Source organism: Arachis duranensis, chromosome 3 (assembly GCF_000817695.3).
Source record: "Arachis duranensis cultivar V14167 chromosome 3, aradu.V14167.gnm2.J7QH, whole genome shotgun sequence".
NCBI lineage: Eukaryota > Viridiplantae > Streptophyta > Magnoliopsida > Fabales > Fabaceae > Arachis > Arachis duranensis.
Genome location: NC_029774.3, coordinates 122,436,430 through 122,452,548, shown reverse-complemented (window position 1 = coordinate 122,452,548; position 16,119 = coordinate 122,436,430). Strand labels below are relative to the sequence as shown.

Here is a 16,119-nt window from a genome sequence, read left to right as displayed (position 1 = left end):
GATGTGTATGTTAGACTCGAGCTATGTCAAATTGTCAATTGACACAGGACTCTCCAATACTAATTTATGAAGAAGAAAGTGCACTACAAAAGTTTTTAGCTAAGTTATATATATAGATAGATGACAATAAAAAAAATTTGATCAATTTATGTAAATTAAGATATGATTGAAAGATAAGATTTAGATAGATTGAGGTGATACAAAAAAGATTTGAAATTTAAAGTGTTATTAAAAGATAAATAAAATCTTTTACTGTTATTATTATTTGTGTTTAATTTTAAATAAAAATATTTATAATTTATATATAATTATTTAAAAATAAAAAATATACAATAACAGCAGTAAAAATTTTGTGAAGTTGATCTATCTCTTTTTAAATATTAACTCATGAATGTTTTATGATATATTAAAATATATGTATATATAGTAAACAAATATTAATGTGGCATTATACACTTTAAATATTTATAACTAAAAATAATTATTACAGTTTTAATGTAGATACTAATTATATTTAATAGTTATGTTTTAATTCAATTGAATAATAACATATATTAAATTTAATTATTTTTGTATCATTTTTATATAAATATCTACTATTTTTATTTTCTAAAATTGTAAAATTCTCATTTACTGTCGTGGCACAATCGTATAAATCAATATGACACAAACTTATTTTATACAAGGTTTGTATCAATTTTTTTTTATCAAAATCTTTTAAATTTGTTTTCATCACTAGTAAGGTGAATATTTTTATTTTCTTTATTATTTTTAATACTCTTTTATATTTTAATTTTTATATTTTTTTATTCATATGATATATGTGGAATTTTTTATTCTTTCTTATCTATATGAATTTTTTTCGATTCTTTAATGTATTCTATTTTCGTTTTATATAAAAAAAATTATTTTTTATTCGGAGTTGTAAAATTTGTAATTGTAATTATTATATAATACATTTATTATCAAAATTTTGCATAATATGAATTATGATTCTATCAAAAAGTATAAAATAAATAAAAAATTAATTATAAGTAATAATAGAATCATAAATAATAAAAATTTATAATTTAAAATAATATTAAATTACAGAGTACTGATGATACTAAAAAAATTATAGAATATATTTTTTTTGTTTAACATTTTAAAATTTATAGTACTCTCTTTCATATTTTTATTTTTTATTGTATTTATTTTATCAGAAAAGCTGCATCTATGTATTTTTACATGGTTGTTAACCAAGTAATTTCCTCCACAAACGCGTCCTCCACCCATCACTCGTTTGTCATACACGCGCTACATATAACGTGCTGACCCTAAAATTTTGCTCAACGTAAACCTTCTTCTTCTCTGCTTGCATTCTTCCATTGCCTTCGTCGTTCTCCTCTGGTGGCATTCATCTTCTCGTTTTCTTATTTCGATCTAGTTACGTTGCATTTATCTTCTTCCTATTCTTGTTCGTTTTCTTATTCGATCTGCATTTCTGAATCGAAACAATAAATGACTCAATTTCAAATCAGTAGAGCGATTTGGATTACTCTTCTGAAACGAATTAAACTCACAAAGTTTGGATTATTCAATTTTGAATAGAATTGAATGGAACACAATTGCTAATTTGAATTGAATTAAATGGACGGAGGTGTACTGAATTGAATTGATAATATGTAAATTGTAAGCAGAGTTATTTGAATTTGATTTTATATAATGGATTATGTTTCGTTCACTCAGTCTATACAATTATTTCACCATGAGTACTGTGTTCGGTTCATTCGGCAGAAAGTTATTTGAATTTGATTTTATATAACGGATTATGTTTCATTCACTCAGTACTATACAATTGTATTGTGTTCGGTTCACCATGAGTACTATGTTCGGTTTACCAAGAGTACTGTGTTCGGTTCGTTCTGCACTATTTAAAATTTTTCTTCCTCACCTTCTACTGCTTCTTCACCGAAGAGAAAGACAAAAAAATACAGCAGCAACAACAACAAAAGAATAACGATAAGGAGAAAACACGTGAAGAAGAAGGGACGCGAAAAAAGAGGAGAAGGAGGAACGCAAAGAAGAAGGCGAACAAGAAGACGCTCCGTGCGTAAACGAGCGTGAGAAGAAGAAGAAGAAGAGAAGAAGAAGAAGCGTGGGGGAGAAGAACCGTTGGGTGTTTCACCATGAGTACTGTGTTCAGTTCATTCTGCGTAAAGCTGTTTGAATTTGATTTTATATAATGGATTATGTTTTGTTCACTCAATACTATACAATTGTATTGTGTTCAGTTCACCATGAGTACTGTGTTCGGTTCACCATGAGTACTTCGGTTCATTCTGCACTATTCAAAACTCTTCTTCCTCACCTTCTACTGCTTCTTCACCAGAGAAGAAGGAAAAGACAAAAAAATACAGCAACAACAACAAAAGAATGACGATAAGGAAAAACCACATGAAGAAGAAGGAACGCGAAAAAGGAGGAGAAGGAGGAGAAGGAGAAAGGCGAATAAGAAGACGCTCCGTGCGTAAACGAACGTGAGAAGAAGAAGCGCGGGAGAAGAACGTTAGGCAAGAGCGATTTCGTGTGTTGGGCTCGTGTATTTCACGTTTCATTTAATGGTATTAGGTTTTTTTGGTGTTGGGCCAACTTGATTACATGGTTACATGGATGTGTAGTATCCCCTTATTTTATTTATATAATAAATAATTTTTATATTATTTTACTTATGATTTTTCATGTATATTATTATTTTCTACAATTTTTATTATTTCTTTGTTCATATTAACTTTTTTTTATCATTTACTATTTTTTATGTCTAATATTTTTTTATTATTTTTTTATCATTTTTTGAATAATACTATTTTTTTATTATATAATAATTACGATTACAAATTTTAAAAAGTCGAATAAAAAATAAAATTTTTCGTACAAAACAAAAATAGAATACATCAAAGAATAAAAAAAAAACTCATTAGAAAGAATAAAAATTTCATAAAACGAACAACATATATTATATAAATTAGATTTCTAGAATCACTTCTCTTCTTTCCAACACGTTTATCAAACATACACATAGATATATTTTTCAAGCAGCTACATGTGAAGAAACCATGTAGGGTATCGCGATTTATATAGTGAACCAACTCTTTTATAATCCGCTACAGTGTATCGCGGGTTACCTTATACATTTATCCTTTCATAAACTGCTACCGCTACAGGGTATAGCAGTTTATGCTCTTAGTGTTTCGAACGTAAACCGCCACCGCAGGATGCAGTGGTTTACCTGTTAATGGAAATGGAATTATTCGCAGTAAAGTGTAGTGAATTACATACAAATTGAAATGTTGCAATTTCATCTAGTAATTTGTAAAGTTGTATTTGCATAAGTTTTCTTTCTAATTATTTTATTTGCATAAATTATCTTTAAAATTTATTATTTTTGGTCATCACTTATAGTTGTTAATCTAATTCTTTTTAATTTAATAGTTTAATAACATACTTTAGCATAAAAATATTGATGACTAATTAATGATAAAAATAAATTCAAATGACTTTCTAATATTCTTTATGCAGTAATCTTGAATCAAGCATTTTGTTCAAACTACTTAAAACATTATTAATGCTATAAATTATATATATTACACGAAATGTTTAAGTATTTCAACTGGAGTTTCAATTATTTTAGCCATTAATTTTAATTATGTATATATTTTATAATTAAGATTAATAACTAAAATTATTAAAATATTAGTATTTTTGAAATATTTGAAACATTTTTTATAGATGATTTTCTTCATCATTGATGCAAAAAGTACTCGTTCTTGTGCATCCTCACCCTAAAATTTGATTAAAATTCAAGTAACAATTTCATTATTGGTAGAAACTCCAAAATCAAATTGATGGTTGTTAGTAATGTTATTTTATGCCATTAATTCAGTCGTATGGTTATTCGGTTACTTATTTATTGTCTTTTCGAAGAATTATTTTTTATATTTTTATTCATATGATTATAAGTTTGAGATCAATAATTTGAAAATTAATTGAAAATAATAAATGATTGTATAACAATATTTCATAAGTTATCGATCGATCGATCTTTATATTTAAAATGGATAGACTAAATAATTTAAATTAACGGAAAAGCTCTGCATACAAGCCATTAGGGCTTGTATGCTTTACACGTTTATTAAATGATAAATTTAAAATACTCACTCCTCCAGCTACGTTGATTACACGCGCTATATAATATGCCGCGTATATCTAACTTCCAAATTTAAAATATTTGTTTCCTTCTTCGTTTTCGTTATTTTGAGATTTGCTTGTTCTTCTTCTCGTGCGTTTTCGCTCGTTCTTCTCCATCGATCTTTTCCTCTTCTTTTCTCACTGGTATGTTCTTCGTTTACGTTCTCTTTTTCTCTCTCTGCAACTCGAGCTTCGTTTTCTCTGTTGATTTGTTGTTTTCTGAAATCAAAGTTCGAACTCGTTTTTAAGATAATGGATCCTTCAAGCTCAGATTCTGCGCTGAATCCAGGCGATGTGGATTATGAATTTGAATCTAACGAAGTTCCTGAGGTTTGATTTACAGTAATTTGTATAGCATTGTGTAGTTTAAAAATTGCTGAACATTGTTTAATTAACTGGAATTTATAGCAGACGCTCGGGTGTAGATCAATACTTGTTTGGGTGTATTTTTTCGGGAGTGTGGGTGTATTTACAGTTTATGGCTTTTTCTGTTATTTTAGCTGAGTTGTTGTCGTTCGGGTGTATTATATGAGACATGATTGGGGGTGTTTTTAGTTTTCGTTATGCCAAGGCTGCAGGTTTCTCTACAAGAGTTCGGTGCACAAATAGGAAGGGAAACGAGATTAAGAATCAACTGATTACATGTAGCAGGGAAAATGGAAATCTAAATATCTCCAACCGAGAAGACCAATCCGACAGCCGGTTTAAACTGTCCTGCAAGAATTTATATACACACATTGAAGGATGTCGGTGCTTGGATCATTTCAAAGGTTGTGCTGGATCATTCACACCCCTGCTGTCCAAGCAAAGCAGAGATGCTCAAACAGCACAGGGAACTAAGCATGTCCATTCGTCGTACGATAGAGAATAACGACGAGGCCGGTATCAGACCAAGCAAAACCTACCAATCATTTGTTGCGGCTGCCGGGGGTCACCGCGAGTTAAATTTCATTGAAAAGGACGTGAGGAATTACATTACCAGGGAAGTGCGGAATGTTTCCGAACAAGAAGATGCAAAGGAATTCGGGAAATATTTGTTAAGGATGAAAGAGAAGAATCCGAATTTCTTTTTCGAGCTCCAACTCGAGGAGGATCAATCGATTAAGCTGGCCTTTTGGGCCGATGCAAGAAGCAGAGTGGCCTGTGAGTATTTCGGAGACGTCATTTCATTCGACACCACCTACAATACAAACAGGTAACAAACTGTCTCTTTTTATGATGCTAAATTAACTTATTTTTACTAATCCGCAGCAGAGGTGTATATTGGATGTGTCATTGGGTGTATTCTAAGCATTGGTTGGGGTGTACCTAATGATTTTGCATTCTGGACCATGGCAATTCGTTTCAGGTATAATTTGGTCTGTGGTTCTTTTGTCGGGGTGAATCACCACGGCCAGTCAACACTTCTCGGATGCTCTTTGATGAAGAACGAAGAAATTGAATCATTCAAATGGTTATTTCAATGCTGGCTTCGTTGCATGGGAGGAAACGCTCCGAAAGGGTTTCTCACCGATCAGTGCGCATCAATGAAAAGGGCTTTAGAGGCCTGTATGCCAACAACAGTTCACCGCTGGTGTATTTGGCACATCATGAAGAAGATTCCAAGCAAATTAAACGGGTACAAGGCACACGCCGATATCGAACAACAAATGAGCCATGTTGTTTGGAACTCTCACAGCAAAGACTCGTTCGATAGAAATTGGAACGATTTTCTGGTGAATTTTGGTCTTGCGGACAACAAGTGGCTCTCAGGTAATGTGTTTTTAAATTCTGCAGCAGAGGTGTAAATTGTACTGTCTCTCGGGTGTATTTTACTGTGTGTGTTTGGGTGTATTATGCAGATCTGTACGAAGACCATCACATATGGGTTCCTATCTATCTGGACCACCACTTCTGGGCAGGGATGAGAAGCACACAAAGGAGCGAGAGCATGCATTCATTTTTTAACAAGTACATCACCCGGAACAGCTCGCTTATTCAGTTCGTCAAACAATACGATAATTGCCTCGGAAGCAGGGAGCAAGCAGAGAGAGAATAAGATGCTGCAGATTTTCATACGGTCATACCATGTGCAACCAAATCCCCCATCGAAACTCAGTTTCAAGATGCGTACACCCAAGCAAAGTTTAGGGAAGTCCAAGCCCAATTCAGAGGAAAGGCGAATTGCATCACCAGATTAAAGAATTCTGCTATAGGCTATTCGGTATACGAAGTCGGAGAACAAGTTTCCAGCTCAATATTGGAGAAGTTCGCGGTTACCTACGACTCAGTTGCAGCCGAGGTAAAATGCCAATGCTTATTATTCGAGTCGAGAGGGATACTGTGCCGTCACGCACTAAGCGTGTTAAGCTTCGAACAAGTAAGCCAAGTGTCCCCTAGGTACATACTGAAACGATGGAGCAAGAAGGTAAAGAGGCGACACACACACATCAAGAGCAGCCACGACGAGCCACTAATGGAGCCAAGAAGCAAGAGGTTCGACCAATTGGTTTTTCGTTCGCAAAATATTTGCGAATTTGCCTCTGAATCGGAGGAGCTGACTGCAATTCTGCACCGGGCGTACGATAACGTCATGGCCGAGATGGAAGCAGTAAAAGCCAAAAGGAAGGGGACATCCTCTTTATCCCACGAAGACGCCAACTTGGAATCCGTTAACGAGCTTCAAAGCCCCCCAAGGATTCGAACAAGAGGACGTCCAAAAAACAGGCTAGGTTCAAAGCTCGAGAAACAGATTGCAAATGCCACAAAGAAGAAGAAGACAAAAGTTTTAAGCGAGGTAAAAGAAGAAGACGAAAGTTTTAAGCGAGGTACAAGGAAATGTTCTTTAAATTTGTGGCGATTGAGTTTATTTTTCTCGTTAATAGTTTAACTAATGTGTGAGTGTTATATTCAGATAAACCTGTTTGATGCTGCATCAGCGGCGCATTCAAGTAGCAGCCAATACCAGAGACAAGTTATAAATTATCAGTTCAGGGTACCAGCAGCAGGGGATAACTCTTTGGGTGTATAGTTATAGGGAGTATGGGTGTAAAATCCCTGTTACCTTTGGGTGTATTTTTGTTAATAGACAATTTACATATAGACACATATATAGATACATATAGAACAAAAGCTGTAAAAATTCACAGGTTATGGGCGTATATTTCAGTTGATGTTTTTTTTTCACAAACATTTACATCATTTGTTCAATTTACAAGCTACCCATTTTCTATATCCTCAGAATTAATCTGACAAAACGGACTCAATAATACAGAGGATGGCTTTGACAGTCTTATAGCACTACTCTCTCTAATTGCGTGATCTCTCTGTCTATTAATCTCACTGAATAGTATCCGGGAAGCATACTCCACTCTGTAGTGGTCCACCTCCTCCTACAATTAAAAAGTATGTTATTTTTAAACAGAAATATTAATTCAGTAAAGTAATACAGAGTTATATAGTTCTAAAGACATTTACCTGTGTCCAGTTATCCCATTCATACTTCCCCTTTTTAATGTTTTCCGGCTCTATTAACTCAAGCCACTTCATTACGTAAATAGCGCAGTCATAGCTGAAAACGAAGAAAATAAATTACAAATCTCATTTAGGAAAGTTTAAGGTTCAGAGTCACAAATCTATACCTTGTTTTTTGGCCTGAAATTTTAACATATGGGGCTTTAATTTCCTTCTCCTTCTCGCCTTTCTCGAGAGGTTTCCCGCCGGCATATGCTATCAATCTCGAAAATACATATCCCTTAAATACCAAAAGAAGTCAGTAATACACCCGAATCAATGGACAAGATACACCCAATCGAATATGGAATATACACCCAACTCAAATTTCAAAATAGATCTATCTATTAAAGTAAAGAAGACAGAGGGAACTTACAGTGAATTTATTAAGCTGCTTTCTCTCTTCGCTTGGAGCTTTTTTGTGTAGCGGGTCAAGTATTTGACATTTCCGCGTTCTTGTATTTATTAGCCACAACCACCAATGTCCTGTGTGGCAAACAGGAGCAAAAATCTGAAGGATTGCCACATTTCAACAGTCTGTTATTTTATTTGGCATATAAGTAAGTAAGCGTACTAACAAATTTACGAAACAAAAACTTACATATGGATGCGAACTTAATTTTTTCCTATCTATGAAGGGAATGAAATTGGGGTAGGCTTCCACCCTGAATTCTTTGTTCGTTTTCGGAGATATGAATTCCCCCTTTGGGTGATCAGAAAGTGCCATGCTCTGCAAGAATTGCAATACAAGAAATGAAAACATGAAAATAAACAACTTACACCCAATCTAAGCTAAAAAAATACACCCAAATCAATGCATAAAATACACCCAAAGTTCGTAGAAGTAACACTTACCACAATATCTGGGGGGAGACAGTATATTTGTGCATGAAACCTCTTTTCCTTTTTCTGGTTTAGGATGAGGCAGATGGCAGATACAACCTAGAAATCAATTTTAAATTAATAACCATTGCAGTTGACTTTGGTGTAAAAACATTAATGTTAGTCTAAAATTACCTGACATTCTATATCACTGTTTGCCTGGAGGGATGCAAGGTGCGTTCTCATCAAAATGTACTGTCCTTGGCCAGTCAGAGTGCATATCTCCTCAAACTCGTTAGTGTTGCCCTTTGCATCCTCCTTCATTCTCGTCCCCCAGATGTAGCACTTTTCTTTCATATCATCCGGAATTTGATTTATTCCCCCAGGAGTTTTAATCTTTGCAGAACTTTCTCCCCCAGTCTCCCTCTGAATTTGTGGACTTTCGTCTTTTCCCTTTGACGCACTGCTTGCTAACTTTTGGACCAAACTGTCCAATTGTTCCAGCATAGTTGCAGCTTCTGGAGATTTTTCCCTTTCTGTCTCCTGTGTCGATGCCCCCTCCTGGCTTGAATCTGTCAATCCAAGGCTGAATGATGGCATCGGCAGATATGTTTTAGGAACATAGCTTGCTGTCCGTGCCATCATCAACAGGGCAGCAGCTTCCTCGGCGTCTGGATGACTGCATCATTATGTATAAGAATAAGGATAAGAATATACGGATGACAAGCAAAGATTGATTCTAGTCTAATTAACTTACATTTTTGTTGGAGCTGGGGGAAGCTTGGGTGTTGTTTCTTGATGTTGTTTGGGGGTTTCAGAAGTGCTGCACAGTTGCACAAAATCGATCAGGAAGAGTATACACCCAAACTGTTAGCAAATATACACCCAAACCCTAAACAAATGTACACCCAATACTATTTTCTTACGTTTCTCTAGCCCCTTCAATCTGTAGCATAGGGGTTGGTTCGGAATCTGCGTCAGTGGTTGTTTGCTGGGATGGCGGCACAAAAAATTGGATCGGGACTCTAAACAAGAATAAAAATGAAAGGTTAACAACGTATTTGAAAATAATAAGGTTATAAGGTTGAAATATTCTTGGATAACTCACATTGCAAGCGCTTCCGACGGCGTTTGTTCCCTAACAACCATGACATTCGAATCATCCGGAGTCAACCTAAAATATACCCAAAGAAGGTCAACAAATACACCCGAACAATTCAAAAAGAAGACGGACTTTGTTTTTTGAGAACTTACATACTTGCAGTTTTTACTTTTTTTCCTGCCTTTTTTTCTTGAATAAAATAATAAAGGACTTTTTTTCTAAAAAAATATATATACAAAATTAGAAGTAGAAGGTAATAGAAGAACAAAAGTAACGGTTATTTGAAAGAGAAATTACATGCTCTGAGACGGCTGGTTTACACTACTCTGTTCTGTGCATCCTTGAGAGGAAGGATCATCACTTCCCAAGTTCACAGCCGGTAGTCTAAACAGATTTCATGTTATTCAAACGAAATATACATCCAACTTAGTAAACAAGATACACCCAACTTGATCAATAAAATACACCCAAATTGTTTCACAGAATACATCCAAATGACGATAACAAGAATTTATTAAATAATAAAGCTTCTTACATTTCAGAGGACACATAGCGACCTTCTGTCGATCGCAGGTCAGCCTGGTTGTCCCTGCGAAACAAGATACAATTATTAGCAAACAAAAGACACCAAAATCTCAAATACACAGCACAGCAAGACATACTCCTCTGCAGCAGATTTATGAACGTTTTCCCCTAGCCATTCATCGAGTTCGTCACTCGATATTTCATATGTCTCACTACATTCATAAAATAAGACGTTAACAAAAATAATTACGATGATAGACCGTAGTATAGCTTACGAGGTACTGTACCCATCAAAGTATTGATCTTCTTCAGGAGGTGAATCCTCCACAACTACTTTTTTCTTTTTTTGTGGTGTTCTGGGTGGAAAAAAAACGCTCCTATAAGTCAATAACAGACGCTTCAGTTAATACACGAAATCTTTATAACGAAGCCAAAAGAAAGGAGTAATAATTTCAGGACATTACTCGTCACTTGATTCAGATTCAGATTCTGAATCAGAATCTGACTCCTCTTCCCTCTGCTTTCTTTTTCTTGAGTCCATTCTGCAGGCAAACAATCATCATTTAGAACATATTAAAAATACACCCAAATGAATTCACGAGATACACCCAACTGAGTATACAATATACACCCAACGCAGCAAACGAAACACACCCTGCTTAATAAACTACATACACCCAAACCTAATAAAGAAATTACACCCAAGTATGGTACTTACTTTTTCCCCTTTTTGCTGGGGTGTTTAATTCCCGAATCCTCCGAGTCTTCTTGAGCCTCAGACTCAGAGGTAGAAGTGTCACTCTCGGTAGTTTCTGTCTCCGAAGACGATGTTGAGCTCGCCTTCCTTTTTTTTGTTTTTTTTATTTCCTGTTCTTTTTGTTTTTTTTCTTTTTTTCTCATTTTTTCTTTTGTCTCTGCCAAATTCAGAATCCCCTGAAACATGAGATATTTTAGTTAGCACCATTCGGGTAAATAAAGTACACCAACTTATTATGATTACTCACCAAAGTTTCCTCTCTCTCTTCATTCATTCTTTTCACCAACTGCTCCTTAGTCCAGTTGGCAATCCATGGCTTTGGTGGTCTTTCACCCCTGTTGTTGCGTCTGTTTTTTGAAAGGTGAAAGTAGATTATCATGAGGGCGAAGAGGCAGCCATTGATTGCCTTCTTCTTCTTCTCCTGGTAGTCTTTTATGCCCCTGATCATGAAGGTCAAGACATGCCCCCCCCAGTTTCTGTCCTCTATGCCCTCCATCTCAAAAATCGGGACCAGGTGCACCGGCGATATTTTGTTTATCGTCGTTGGCAAAAGGAACGCCATCTGTATGTAGAGGATGAATATCCTCTTGAACATCAGGCGTTCCTCTTTGTTGCCAACGCCGATTTGCATCATATCATCGGTAAGACTTTTGAGGGTCTTACCCTGGAATCTTTTATAAATTATTTTGTCAGATTCAGAAAGTTTCTTGTAGTCAACTTTCTCAGGAAATAGATCTCCTACAAAAAGAAAAACAACAAAGCATCCAAGTCAGTTCAGATACACCCAAGCATCAGGTTAATATACACCCAAGCAACAACTTAATATACATCTATAATTTTGAGCTAATTACCTGTTGCATTGATGCCAAGCGCATCACCTATTTTTTTTGGGGTTATATGGAAAGAACCATATCCTGTCCTCAGTTTGTTCTCCCCAATTTTGAAGTTTTTTGCCAACTCTCTCAAGAGTTGGTGATCCACCCTCAGAGGTGGGATGTGCATCAACCCACCGAATCCAAGATCCCTCACAATCGCCTTCTTCTCCTCAGTCATGTTTCTGAACTTATCATTCAGGAGATGTGTGGCACATTTGAGGTCTTTGGTTTGGTTTCTTGCTGCCATTTTCTCTGAAACTAAAAATACACCCAAAGGCATCAGTAATATACACCCATATATATATGACTCAGATACACCCATTGATAACAATTAAGATACACCCATTGATAACAGTAAGATACACCCATATATATGAGTCAAGACAGCCAGATATTCGCAAGATACACCCATTCATAACAGTGAGATACACCCATAGATATTATTCAGATACACCCAACAATGTCAAACAATATACACCCATTCATTACAGTGAGATACACCCATAGATATTATTCAGATACACCCAACAATGTCAAACAATATACACCCATTCATTACATTGAGATACACCCATAGATATTATTCAGATACATACATATATATATCAGACAGATATCACTCAGCCATGCTTCAATATAAAGCCACATTACAAGGTTAAGCAGTTTACACCCCCGAATCTACGGAATAAACCCCCAAAAATCAGAACGACGTATAACTCAGAAGAACGACGTATAACAAAGAAGCAACAGTAACAGTAAACCCTAGCAGAACGACGTAGAAGAAAAGTAAAATATACAGTATTTTAATGCACTTACGTTGAGTATTCTTGGTTTGTTTTTTCTTCAGATTCTTCACAGAGAGGTTGATGGTGTTTTGATGCAGTTTTCGAACTACGATTTCTATATTTTGAAACTTGATTTTCGCTCAAAAATGAGAGGGTTTCGTTGTTTTGAAAGTGCCTTGAGAAATGGAAGAAGTGGAAGAAGTGGAAGAGTCTCCCATACGTAACCGTTCGAATGCTGAGCGCGTGAGTTGGACGCGGCATCTTATCTCTCTTTCATGCGCGTGTTTCGTGTTTGGGCTGGGCCAACTTGGTTGCTTGTATGCTTGTATGTGTAGCAGGCCCCTTAAATTAAATAAGTTAAGAAAAAATATTACAATATATGTATAACAGAATTAAGATGAACATATTTACAAATCTTATTTATAAATTAGTTATTTCAAATATCGTTGAAATTTATTTCTTTTCCCACAACGTTAATTGAAATCTAATATATATAAAAATTTCTATTAAAAAAACACAGTTGATCATCTGCCATCTCCGTGTACAATACCAATGAGTAAAGAACATCCACTCTTTTGCAAAAGTATTTTTTATTTTTCTCAAGTCTATATTCAATATTTTAAACCATCTTTAACTTTTTAACTTTAATTTTTATTATACTTTTTTACTGTATCATATATTATCCTTTTTCGCTAACCCTTCTCTAGACCTATTCTTATTGTCACCTCACCAGTATTACTGTCCTCTTCTCTTTCATTGTATGTATCTTTTAAAATTATATTGTATTATATTATATTACTTTTATTTTTTTGTGTTATTTTTCTTTAGAAATTTTAAAAAATTTTCTATTAGTATTCAGTATTCACATAGATCCACCTCCCTAAAAGAAACGATAAATAAAGACCCGTGATGGGATAAAAACTAAAATGGCTTCTATTTTTGCTGCGTAACCCCGTTTGCTGCTTCTATTTTTTTTTTAAAGAAATTATGAAACCAAAATCTTTTATTCTTCCGCAATTATTAGCATGTTATCCATAAATTAAAAATAAAGAAAAAAAAAAACAAGCAAATCTCTTTAATTCTCGACCTTTCTTTTAAATATATCCAACCTTCTATGGCTATATGTATTCCCACATTTTTTTCTTTTTTCCAATATTCCAACTTTGACTACTAAGACTTTTGTGTTTGTTTTCTTTTAATGAATTATATTTGATAACATAGAGTGGCCTTAATTATCTTATCCTTCATATTATCACATAAAAAATCATTCATTTAGCATATTATATATCGAATCTATCAATATATGGAATAAGATTAATAGCACCTTTAATCATAAAGAGGAATGAATTGCAATACCAAACAAATAGCATATTTATTCCCATGTTAATTTTGAAGTCTAAAATCAGTACGCGTTGCATGTAAACAAAGAAGTCGATATATACATATAAAGAGGATGCATCTTTTGCTTAATAAAAAACACATAATATAATCTTGAGTGTGAAAAACATAGTGTGTGCTATCTTGAACAAAGCAATTAAACTAGTAGTAGCACTAGCACACAACTGCAACAACACATTATTATTGAATAACAAAGAACAATCATGGCTAGAACACTGCATTGTAGAAGAATTCTACACTAAATTGATATGTCTCTTTTTCTTTTTTTTGAAAAAAGAAACTTATTACAACTTGGCGGAATAAACAAAAAAGACACAAAAACATACAAAATCCTAAAATCCAAACATGGATTAACCCACGGTCATCTTCGACATTATCATCAACAACCAAATGGATTAACACCACACCATTCTTCATAGCTCAAATTGATATATCTCTTCAATGGGATAAAACTTTCAATCCAAATGATTTGTTGAACCATGCCTTCCAACCACTACCACTGTTGCTTTTCTGAGATATCAGCTCTGTGTTCGGTTCTGCCTTTGATGAACACACTTGCTTCTTGCACAGCACAAAGTTCCTCACCCCATAAGATCCTATGGCTTCCAATGGATTCAGAGCTGTCAAAGCAGTTTCCATAGAAACAATAAAAATAACCAGTCAGCTTCAAAAATCTCTCATGAACCAAAGTTTACATTATTATAATATTAGACTGTTCTAAAATCACATCTTGTTACTCTCTAACACCAAGTGTATCTCTGTTCATATGATATAGAGACGTAATATCAGAAGGAAAAGTATAGGTAACTAACAACATTTTTGAATAATATGTGAATAATGTGAATTAATAGAGTTAAAAGAGTAAATTTAATGAGTAGCATTAAATTAGAGTGTAGTATACTTGTATTTAATTGATGGTTGTTCATATTGTTTAAGATAATTATTGTTTACCTAACACTCCCCATATCAGAATTTCTATGTCTTACAAAGTTAGAGTTTGATCTAAAAAAAATGTCTATACAAAAAAATTCATGCAAACTTAAAAAGGTGTTATTGAGTAAGAGTGATACCATCAAAGCATGCATTATAAAGGAGGAAGTCGGTGGGATCAAAACCAAGAAGAGGAAGCCTGCCTTCACGAGCATATGACTTGAGAGCAGTTTCAATGATCACAGAAACACTGTCCTTTTCATTCGCCACAAACCTTATTGGCCCTGCGCTCCCAAGTACGTTGATACTCACCAACAACCTCTTACACTGCTGCTTCTTCTGATCCTCGTGGCTTCCCTTGCTCTTGTTCTTCTGCATCACCATCTTCTCAAAAGCACTCTTCTTCATCGTAAACCCTTATTCTTCTTTAACAATAAGGATTGTATGATATAAATGGTTAGTTCAAGGATCAAGGCCTACGCAGCGGTAGCACCAAACAGTTTTGTAGGAACAAAAGGAAGTGGTTGCCGTTCCAAACTCCAGCAACCTTCGAGAAGAAGAAGAAGAGCATCTAAGAACCAGCATTCAACGCAAGGTTTTGAGTATAGAGTGACCTTGGAAGAATGCTATGCAAATTCAAATGTTAACTTTAGGAGACGATTTTAGATCGTTCACTATATATGCAAAGATTTATTCTCCGTCCTATTTTACTGTTGTACTCTTTTTTTTTCCATTAATAATGACTATGATCAATCAATTTATATGAGGTGAATTCTATCCAACCCTATCTAATATAACATGTAAGTTATCATCACATTTTAATTTGTCATCGTAATTTATTATTTGAGATAGGTAATGATATAATTTTTTAAAATATTAATTGAAGTACATTTTCATTCCTTCATTCTTTTTTCATTATGTAAGTTCAGTCCTTCCAAACATGGTCGACGTCTCGGTAGTGACTTTGCAATCTACTGTCTTCTCAATTTCTCTTTTTGTCCTGTATCACTCTTTACCAAGATTAGTTTGGTTATTAAATTTTTTAATTAAAAAACATATATTTATTTAATTACATAATGGAACATATATTCATATGTAAAATATAATATAATAAAATAAATTTATTTAAAATACTTAAAAATATAATTAAAATCATGAACATATAAATATAATAATAAAATTTGTACTCTAAATAAATAAACATAT

General features: G+C 34.2%; 3 protein-coding genes across 3 annotated transcripts; all 3 read right to left on the bottom strand.

Annotated features, from left to right (window-relative positions):
- Window positions 1–7,420: 7,420 nt before the first annotated feature.
- Window positions 7,421–10,459, bottom strand: LOC107480939 (uncharacterized). The gene is made up of 13 exons (XM_052258484.1): window positions 10,419–10,459; window positions 10,179–10,232; window positions 9,941–10,027; window positions 9,650–9,715; window positions 9,468–9,566; window positions 9,299–9,364; window positions 8,737–9,220; window positions 8,575–8,661; window positions 8,321–8,449; window positions 8,096–8,230; window positions 7,848–7,960; window positions 7,684–7,777; window positions 7,421–7,598 (listed from the first exon to the last, which is right to left on the bottom strand). Exons 1-13 carry the CDS (start codon window positions 10,457–10,459, stop codon window positions 7,425–7,427), a joined length of 1,629 nt encoding a protein of 542 aa, XP_052114444.1. The 3' UTR covers window positions 7,421–7,424.
- Window positions 10,460–10,584: 125 nt separating this feature from the next.
- Window positions 10,585–11,978, bottom strand: LOC110278765 (uncharacterized). The gene is made up of 4 exons (XM_021137012.2): window positions 11,777–11,978; window positions 11,173–11,663; window positions 10,887–11,101; window positions 10,585–10,710 (listed from the first exon to the last, which is right to left on the bottom strand). Exons 1-4 carry the CDS (start codon window positions 11,976–11,978, stop codon window positions 10,629–10,631), a joined length of 990 nt encoding a protein of 329 aa, XP_020992671.2. The 3' UTR covers window positions 10,585–10,628.
- Window positions 11,979–14,282: 2,304 nt separating this feature from the next.
- LOC107480968 (uncharacterized protein At4g22758-like) lies at window positions 14,283–15,511 on the bottom strand. Its single transcript, XM_016101163.3, has 2 exons — window positions 15,054–15,511; window positions 14,283–14,603 (listed from the first exon to the last, which is right to left on the bottom strand). Exons 1-2 carry the CDS (start codon window positions 15,319–15,321, stop codon window positions 14,422–14,424), a joined length of 450 nt encoding a protein of 149 aa, XP_015956649.1. The 5' UTR covers window positions 15,322–15,511; the 3' UTR covers window positions 14,283–14,421.
- Between the last annotated feature and the right edge of the window lie 608 nt (window positions 15,512–16,119).

Coding starts and splice junctions, on each gene's coding strand:
- LOC107480939 (XM_052258484.1), bottom strand. CDS start 10,459: ATGGGTACAGTACCTCGTAAGCTATACTACGGTCTATCATC. Junction 9,567..9,649: donor CCGTCGGAAGCGCTTGCAAT/GTGAGTTATCCA, acceptor ATTCTTGTTTAG/AGTCCCGATCCAATTTTTTG. Junction 8,662..8,736: donor ACAGTGATATAGAATGTCAG/GTAATTTTAGAC, acceptor ATTGATTTCTAG/GTTGTATCTGCCATCTGCCT.
- LOC110278765 (XM_021137012.2), bottom strand. CDS start 11,978: ATGACTGAGGAGAAGAAGGCGATTGTGAGGGATCTTGGATTCGGTGGG. Junction 11,664..11,776: donor GCTTGGCATCAATGCAACAG/GTAATTAGCTCA, acceptor TTCTTTTTGTAG/GAGATCTATTTCCTGAGAAA. Junction 11,102..11,172: donor AAGAGAGAGAGGAAACTTTG/GTGAGTAATCAT, acceptor CTCATGTTTCAG/GGGATTCTGAATTTGGCAGA.
- LOC107480968 (XM_016101163.3), bottom strand. CDS start 15,321: ATGAAGAAGAGTGCTTTTGAGAAGATGGTGATGCAGAAGAACAAGAGC. Junction 14,604..15,053: donor TTATAATGCATGCTTTGATG/GTATCACTCTTA, acceptor CTGCTTTGACAG/CTCTGAATCCATTGGAAGCC.